The following is an 8619-nucleotide window of genomic DNA, read 5'->3' as shown; positions in this document are numbered from 1 at the left end:
CGCGCGCACGGGGGTGGGGCGTGACCCCACTCGCGGCGCCCCCGCGCCGGGGGCCAGGACCACCGGGCTCAGATGCCGCAGGCCAGGGCACCCCGGAAGGCCAGCCCGCAGCCGCGCGGGAAGACGGGGAGGGGATGCGCGGGGCGCGGGCACCCGGGCACGTGGGCAAGCGCCTGAGTGACCGTGACAGTGACAGTGACCGCGGCCCGCGAGGGTGGCACCATGGCGCACGTCACCTGGGGCCTGTTCTTGGGGGCTGTTTTGCCTCTGAAGCAAACGGGCTGCGGCCTGAGGTTGCTTTCGTCCCCGCGCCTAAAAGAGGCGGGCTGGCGGGGGTGGGCAGAGGTCACGTCCCATCCAGCCGCTGCTGCAGGCCGACTCAGCCCGGTCCAAACCACCCCCGACTGGTGCTTGTCCGACTTCGCAACACAACAACCCTGTCGCACGACTGCCGGGCACGCTGCTCCCTCCGCACCGAGACCGCCGAGAGCAGGGCACGAGGGCACGGCCTGCATCCTGCTGCTGCAAAGCTCAAGTCCGCTCAAGAGACAGGGCAAAGGAAGGCAGCCGGCCCCTCTGGTCTGATCGGGGGGCTCTGGCGCTGCCCCAGCAGGTCTCGGGTGATCTGTTCGAGCGGGTACATGATGTAAAACCTGCTGCTGCGGGCAGAAGCCGAGATAGCAAGAGAGATCTCGGCGGCCCAGGGGCTTTCGGGCGCAGGCGTGAGGCCGGCGGGACCGTGCCACACCTCACCTTGCAGCAGATGCCCCCCAGCCTGGCGTCCAGGTGGGTGCAAAAAAGCAGCAGCAGCAACAGCAACGTCTCCCCCGTAACAGCCCCGTGCGGCTCTGGGCTCCCGCGAGCAGACGGCCTGGAGCTGCCCCGGCCCCAGGCACGGTCTGGGGGAACAGGCAGAGAGCACAGGGCAGGAAATGGGACATGCCGCACGGTCTTGGAGCCACCGAATATCTGGGACATGTCCCTGGTGCCCTGGCGCCACCCCGACCAGGGTCTGTGGCGCTCACGAGCATGTCCAGTCCTTGTGATACGCGGGATGTTACTGCAAGCGTGCTGGAGCCGCAGCCAACCGTGTCGCACGGCCCCGATGCAAGCACTGAGCCCCGTTAGATCAGCTCGTCTGCCCTTTGCCCCAGTGCAGGGAAGCCCTGCCAGGCTCTCTGGCCCAGAGGCACAGCTTGGTCCTGCCCTGGAGGGGAGCTCCCGGGGCCAGCCTGCCCAGGCAGGAAGCACACCTGGATGGTCACATGCCACCCCAGGAGCGAAGGGAGTGCAGCCTGGCTGAAAGCACCAGCGCAGCCGCTCTTCTGCATTTATCTGCCCTCGAACACTCCCCGCCACCCCCGTGTTTGCATCTGGTGCCGTCTTGGCCTTGGTCGCGGAGCCTAATGGCGAGAAGGGCAAAGCTAGGGCAGGCCGTGCCAGCGGCACCGAGGGCCCGTTTGATGGCCTGCGGCATGGACGTGTCTCCTGTGGGTGACACTTGGAGCCCCCCCGCGGGCTCCTCCAGCAAGAAGGACATCACGAATCAACAACGCGCTACCTGGGAAAGAAAGGGCCCGGTGAAAGTCACAGCCTGCATGGTCCCCGCAGCGGAGGATGACCCAGGAAAGGCAGAATAGCTCATGCCAGCACCGCGCCAGGCAGGGACGCATGCTCTGAGCAGCACCAGGATCCCACCCCCCAAAGCGTGACACGACGGACGTCGGTGCACATGGAGGTCCGGGCAGCAACATGCAGAATCCCAGCAAGGATCCAGGTGTCTGGGCTCGGATGTGGCCGGAGCCAGAGGCCAGGGCATTACTGGGGAAAGCGCAAGGTCCAGGCCACGCTCTCCTGCTGCAACTGTGAGTGCATCCTGGGCCCAGGGGATTTTGCCTTTCACAGCATGCAACGAGGAGCTCCATCACCCCCCGGGCCCGCGGCTGCCCTGCGGAGAGGCACGCGTCCCCCCGAGCTGCACCCTTGGCACGGGGCCGTCCGGCGCGCTCCCCTGAGCAGCCCGGGGGCTGGCACACATGCAGCCGTGGGCAGCTCTGAAGGCTGCAGGGACGTCACGAGGCAAGCGGCCCGTATGTGGCCCCCGCCAGCACCTCCCCCCCCGCCGTGGGATGCTTTCCATGCAGCTGGGCCCAGCTGGCCAGACAAAGGAGCGGAGCAGGAGCTTGGTCAGCGCAGCGAAGGGGGCCTGCTGCACCAGATGGGCGGGGTGGGGGGAGTGTTGAACGGGGGGATTAGGCACTGGCCGGAGGGGGTGGAGGGGAGCGTGACGCAGCGCACAGCTGCCTGCTTTTGTCAGCATCCCGAGGATGCTGCCTGCTCTTTGTCTGGGGCACGTGGGGCTGAGCGGTCTGGAAGGGAGCCGCGCATGCAGCTCCTCCGGGGAAGGGGCATCGGCCCTGCCCTGGGTCCCAGCACAGCGTCTGCACCGGGTCCTGAGCAGGTCTCCCTGCCTCGCCGGGGGGCCCTCTGAGCCTGGGCCCTGACCTCAGGCTTCACCGGGTCCGACAAGACCTGCCAGACACCTGCAGATCCTGTCTGGCCTCCGCAGAGGGGGCAAACCAGCCCTTTTGGCCGGCACGTCACGTCACGTCACATCAGCCAGGCACAAACAGCCAGCAGCTGGGGAGCCAAACCGGGAAAGGGGGTCCCGAGCCCGCGCTGGCCTCTAGCACATGGCAGCAGGAGTGGCTGTTTCAGGGCCTGGGGAGCAATGGAGACAGTTCACCTGCACAGCCCGCGTGACCCTGGCCAGCATCGGGACCAAGGCCCCAGCATCTCACTGAGGGGGCAGACCCTCCCGCCAGGGCCCTGGGACTGCCCTCCGGCAGCGGAGGACCGGACCCTTACTGCCACTGCCCGCGGCTTGAGGGGTTCCCTGAGGCTTGGCGCGTGACTCCGTCAAGGCCACCGAGGGAGTTGGTGCCAGAGCCAGGCCCTGAGATCCGGGCCGCTCGGTTGGCGCGCACCACGGTGCCTCCAGGGGCGCTGCCCCGCTGGATCCCGGGCAGGGGAGCACTGGGGACCCCTCGCCTCTCATCTCCCCCCACCCCTGCTCATCCGCAGGCTCCAACTTGGGGCTGGAGCAGGACAGCGACGGGGCCGCAGACAGTGCTGGATCCTCCTCCCATCCCCTGCACTGGAGCCCCCACGTCCGCCCGCCACCCCGTGCCAGTGCCAGAAGCCGCCAGGCCCCGAACCCCGGGGGAGGAGGTTCCCCTGCGCGGGGGCCTTGCGCAGCAGACTCTGCAGCCAGGCAGGCCACAAGCAGCCGGGGAAAGCCCAGGGTGGGAGCGCACGTGATGCCGCCGGCACGCAGACCGCTCCGGTGCTCACGATTCGCTCTCCCTCTAGCGGCCCCACGCTGAAACCGGCCGGCCTGGCCACGGGCCCTCGGGCAGCCCTGGCTCCAGCCACCTGTGCCAGGCACAGGGCGCGGGTCGGCCCGGCAGCAGCCACACACAGGACAGCGCCGCTGACCCCTGGCCCTGCCGCTCCTCTGACCTCAGAGCCAGCTCCAGGCGCCTCCACCGAGACCCGGCGTAGCCGCCTGCCTGGGCCCGGCTCTCCGGGGACCACGAGCGGGCGCGGAGACGTGCTGGGCCCCTGCCGCAGCAAGAGCAGGCCGAGAGCGGGGCAAAGCAGCGTCACCGCGCTGAGTCCAGCTCGAAGGAAGGGCCTCAATTGCTTAGCCCCTGAAATGGTGCCTGGGTGCAGGGTGGGTGCAGGTGTCTCCCGGGGACGAGTCAGGAATAGCAGGGGGTGCGTGAGACGCCCGCCAGCTGCCAGGCTCCTGGAAATGCTCTGATGCTTGCAGGTGCGTTGAAGCTCCCCTGCACGCACGGCTTGCAGCTTTGCAACGCGGAGGGAAGGCGGCATCTTCCAGGCAGGGGCCGAGCTCTCTGGGCAGGGGAGCAGAGGCCTGTGGGCCCCCACCTGCGATCCCGGCGGCGCCGGGGAGGAGCGCCCGTGTCAGGCCAGGAGCCCCAGGCAGGGCCACGGGGCCGGCGCTGACGGGGCTCTTTGTTTTGTCCCCTGTTGCTGCTTAGCGGGGAACAAAAGGGTCAGTCAGGCGGCACGTAGGCCTCTTTGTGTCCTGGCCGGCGAAGCGCTGAGCCCGCGGCCCGCCCGCGCCCGGCCCCATTACCTCGCTCCCTCGGAGAGCACCGTGGGCGCCCTCCCGGCTTCCTCTGCGTCGGACCCCAAAGGCCTTGCAGCCAGGGGAGGCCTGGCCAGTCTCCCAGGAGGGGCCCAGACCGCGGGGCTCCCCAAAGGGCCTGGACACTCCTGCCCGTGCAGGGTCACTGGGGTAAGCCCTGGGCTCAGGCCAAGCACAGCACCTGGGCACCGTCAGTGCCCACCGCCTGTCCCAGAGCCACGTGTGTGACACGCATGCACACCGTGACAACAACGCGGTGGTGGGGGGGGGACACAACACACGTGTGTGAAGCCTGGCTGCAGACATGCCCCCGCTCCACTTTCCCCAGACACGCTTTGCCAGATGGGGATGCGGTGGGTGGTCAGTGCCCTGGGTGGGCGCATCTAGGCTCTGCCACCTTGCGCAGCTCCCCTGACAAGTCCCACGGCTGCCCTGTGCCTCGGTTTCCCCAGCTGCAGGACAAGGCTCGCAGCAATGTCTCAGCAAGGGGGTGAATCTGGGGCTCAGCCCTGGCCAGGGCCTGAGGGAGCTGAGCAGGACGCTCCAATCCCACCTGCTGGGTCTCCCCCCAAGCCGGGGCCTTTCTGGGCAGGCCCTGGGCATCTCCCCTCTGGGGGCGGCAGGCAGCCCCCACCGCGCCCTGCAGACAGCGCTGCTGTCGGGCTGGAAAGACCCAGAGCGGCCAAACCGCGGAGTCATGCGCGCCCCAGATTAGGCACGCAGACAGCCCCCGGCTCGCGGCCGGCGGTTTGTTTCAATGGGGTTTTCGGAGGAATGCGGCCCCGCCGCCGGGCTGAGCTGCCGAAATCTCCGGGGATCAGCGGGAGACAATGGCAGAGAAAGCATTGTGCTGACAACTCCGCAAAGCCGGCCCGCCGGCCCCGGGACTATATAAAAGCCCGGGCGCTGCAGCAGGCAGACGTTACATGGAAGACCCCGCCGCGCAGACCGAGCTAGGTGAGTGTGGGCTCAGCTCGCAGCTCTTCCTCCCCCGTCTCCCATCCTCCCTCCTTCTGCCGCTCTCCCGCACACGCAGGTGGGCGGACAGGCCTTCCCTGCCGGGCTCCGTCTCCCTCCTGCCTCGCAAAGCCTGTGTCCCCTGGGCTCTGGGTGCATCCCACCAGCACCTGGGACCCGAGGATGCTGCTTGGGCTTTCCCGGGCTGTGACACCCCCAACGGGACGGGCGCGAGAGCCAGGCACGACGCCCGGCCCCCCCAGGCTGTCCCAGCTCCTTCACCTTCAACCTGGGCAGGACAACGGGAAGAGACACCCATCACTGGGGGCAGACAACAGCCCTCCGGCCGTGGGTAGGGGCAGCATGCCAGGGACAGGCCAACCACATCTGGCTGGGGGGCTTTGCTAATGAGCCCAGCTGTTCTGCAGCCAGCTAACCAGGCTGCAAAGCCAGGAGAGCACCACGGGGTCACCCACAGCGGCCTCCTGCTGTGGAGGATGCCGTCTAGCCGGCCTCCCCAGGCCAGGGGCTCAACCAGGGTCAGTCAGGCAGGGGCTCTGGGGGTGGGTTGGGCGGCCAGCTCTGTCCAGCCCTGCCCGCAGCCGTGGGCTGGTGCAGCATGCCCGGCTGGGCTGAGCAGCACTACCCGCCCCGGGGACACGTGGCAGCGTGCAGGAGTCTGCCCCATGCACGGATGCGTGCACATGCGGGGCGCAGGCAGGCTCTCTCCCACTGCTCACTGGGTGACCGAGCCACACACGTCTCTCTTCCTCCACTTCCAGACTCCACTCCAGTTGCCAGGATGGCGCAGACGAACCCGCTGCCTGTGCCGACGGGCCCCTGGAAGGTACGTCCCGGCCGCTGCCAGGCCCGTACGGCAGCGGCCCCCAAACATGGCTCGGATGGGGCAGCCACGGGTCCCGCACAGCGCAGGGCAGGGCTCAGAGATCTGCAGGTGGCACGGCCACGGGCTGGTGAAAGGTGACGACCGAGGGGCCGGGGCAGGGGGGCTGGAAGAAGCCATGCACGTTGCAAGGAGCAGCCGTGGGCAGGGCAGAGCGGGGTGGAAGAGGGACGAAGCTGGAGCAGGCAGAGCATCGGGCACCCCAGGGGCACCGGGCGGCTAACGCGGCCACGGACTCTCCCTCCCAGATCACCCTGTACGACCAGGAAAACTTCCAGGGCAAGCGCATGGAGTTCACCACCTCCTGCGCCAACATCATGGAGTGCAACTTCGACAACATCCGCTCCCTGAAGGTGGACTGCGGCGCGTGAGTACCGGCAGCCGGGGGGGTCCAGTGCACCCCCTTGATGCCAGTGCTACCCCCATAACGTAACCACCGCTGTTCAGCTTCATGCTGCTCCTGGGCAGGGCCTGAACCCCCAGTCCGTGCAATGCCAGTGGGCTCTGTGCAGCCACGATGCAGGGGCCACATCCCTGTGGTGCCATGCGTGGTACCAGCACTGCCTGCCCCAGCCCTGGCACCTGCCCCTCTGTCCCCGCAGCTGGATCGGCTACGAGCACACGGGCTTCTGCGGGCAGCAGTTCACCCTGGAGAGGGGCGAGTACCCCCGCTGGGATGCCTGGAGCGGGAGCAACGCCTATCACGTCGAGCGCCTCATGTCCTTCCGCCCCATCTGCTCCGCGGTAAGCGCTGCCCTGCCCCGGGGCCCAGCTCCCTTCCCACGGGCCCGCAAAGAAGTCTGAGCAGCTGCCGGCTAAACAGGGGAAGCCTGGTTGCAGGCCCCTGGGACACGCCCCGTTTTCTAGGCATGCTCAGGCCCCGTCCTCCTTCCAGCGCTCAAAGCAGGTGCAGCCCAGCGGCTGCCAAAAGCTTTGGGGCCCCGGCAGGTTTGGGGACCTGGCTCGGCCCACCTTCCCCCACGTGCCTGCCTTGGGAGCTCCCTGAGCAGAGCACAATGCTAGGAGTAGCAATAAGGGGAGCCCCAAAAGCCACAGCCGTGTGGGGGGGGGTGCTGCCCTTGCTCCCCTCTCACCGTGCTCCCCTCCGCCCCCCGTGGCCAGAACCACAAGGAGTCCAAGATCACCATCTTCGAGAAGGAGAACTTCCTGGGCCGGCAGTGGGAGATCAGCGACGACTACCCCTCGCTGCAGGCCATGGGCTGGGCCAACAATGAAGTGGGCTCCATGAAGGTCCTGTGCGGCGCGTAAGTCCAGGCTCGCGGGAAGTGCCTTGTGCCCGCCGCCCCGGCGACGCAGACCCACCACGTGCGGTTTCCAGCAGAGCTTACTCCAGTTAAACCCCTGCAGGCAGGGCCTGGCACAGCTTCGCCATCCCTTTGGTAGTCTCCAGCCCTGGGGATGGCAGTGGGGTAGGGGGAGGACCCCCCACGCTGGGCGGCACCAGGGACAGGAAAGTTCGTGGCTGTGGGAGGAGTTCACAGGCCACGCAGCCCTGGCACTAGCCCCATGGGGTGGGCTGGGGCAGCCCGGTTCCCCGTGTCCTCACACCTGGGTCCATCCGTCCGGTTGCAGCTGGGTTTGCTACCAGTACCCTGGCTATCGTGGCTACCAGTACATCCTGGAGTCTGACCACCACGGAGGAGACTACAAGCACTGGAGAGAGTGGGGCTCCCATGCCCAGACCTTCCAGATCCAGTCCCTCCGCCGCATCCAGCAGTAGGCAGCCGTGCACGCGGGCTCCCTGCTTTCCTCCCGCCGGGCCAGCCTGGTGCGCCGGCCCCCTTGGTGCTAACACTCCCTCGACCGCGTAACCAGCACAACGACCCGACTCCTGTACTCTAGCGCGACGGCTCTGGGGCCCTCCCAGCCGCCACCAATAAAGGTGCCTGAAACCCAGACCCACCGCGTGGTGGTGATTGCAGCCCTGCTGAGGGTGGTCGTGGCGGGGGGTTCGGTCTCTCCCATGCCGCAAGGGCATACGGGGCGAGGACTAAATGCAGCTGTGACAAACCCAGCGCAAGCCTGGGATTCCACTGAGCAGCCCCGGCGCTCAGCATCGCGCCCACGAGCCTGGCGGGAGCAGGCGCAGCCCCTTGCGAAGCCCAGACAGAGGCAAAGCAGGCAAAAGCTGCGGCACCTCGGCCGTGGGGTTTTGGGCAACCACAGACACCTCGCGTAGCCAACCCCAGTGTGGAGGTGGCCCCACGGCAGCTGTAGCTAGCAGCAGCCAGATGCTGGGCAAAGCTTGAGTACCTTCCACTTCTTTTGCTCTCCCCTGGGAACTGGCTCTGGACCCCCTTCCCCTCTCCCTTCTGCATGCAAGGGTGGTAGATCCAGGATGCCAAGCCCCCCAGAGCATCACCAACCTCAGCTTGAGCCCTCTAACCCCCACCCACACTCCTGCCAAGGGCAGCTGGACCCCAGGCACCTCTCACCATCACCTCCAAGCCTGGCCCACCTCTCACCCGGGCACTGCTGCACTACAAACCCCGATGCACAATGCACTGTCCCATACCTTGCATCGGAGTAACCCAGTCCCAACTACGCCATCCGCCTGCCC

General features: G+C 67.7%; 1 protein-coding gene across 2 annotated transcripts; it reads left to right on the top strand.

The window, feature by feature from the left end:
• Nucleotides 1-4559: 4559 nt before the first annotated feature.
• On the top strand, nucleotides 4560-7950 carry CRYBA1 (crystallin beta A1). 2 transcript variants are annotated; one of them, XM_019511312.1, is made up of 6 exons: nucleotides 4560-5134; nucleotides 5917-5981; nucleotides 6287-6405; nucleotides 6641-6782; nucleotides 7161-7303; nucleotides 7632-7950. In XM_019511312.1, the coding sequence occupies exons 1-6, from the start codon at nucleotides 5104-5106 to the stop codon at nucleotides 7777-7779; spliced, it is 648 nt and encodes a 215-aa protein (XP_019366857.1). In that variant the 5' UTR covers nucleotides 4560-5103; the 3' UTR covers nucleotides 7780-7950. The 2 variants fall into 2 exon arrangements, with proteins under 2 accessions (XP_019366857.1, XP_019366856.1); XM_019511311.1 differs by lacking the exon at nucleotides 4560-5134 and having other exon boundaries at nucleotides 5786-5981.
• The last annotated feature ends 669 nt before the right edge of the window (nucleotides 7951-8619 follow it).

The sequence above is a fragment of the Gavialis gangeticus genome, unplaced genomic scaffold (assembly GCF_001723915.1).
Source record: "Gavialis gangeticus isolate Ggan-Ray unplaced genomic scaffold, GavGan_comp1, whole genome shotgun sequence".
Lineage (NCBI taxonomy): Eukaryota > Metazoa > Chordata > Crocodylia > Gavialidae > Gavialis > Gavialis gangeticus.
This window is presented reverse-complemented; position numbering and strand designations above follow the sequence as displayed.

Bases quoted from the DNA above. Each gene is read 5' to 3' on its own strand.
- CRYBA1 (XM_019511311.1), top strand. From the start codon at position 5,829: ATGCGTGCACATGCGGGGCGCAGGCAGGCTCTCTCCCACTGCTCACTG. The intron at 6,406-6,640 runs GTGAGTACCGGC...CTGTCCCCGCAG, and splicing joins CTGAAGGTGGACTGCGGCGC to CTGGATCGGCTACGAGCACA. The intron at 6,783-7,160 runs GTAAGCGCTGCC...CCCCGTGGCCAG, and splicing joins TCCGCCCCATCTGCTCCGCG to AACCACAAGGAGTCCAAGAT.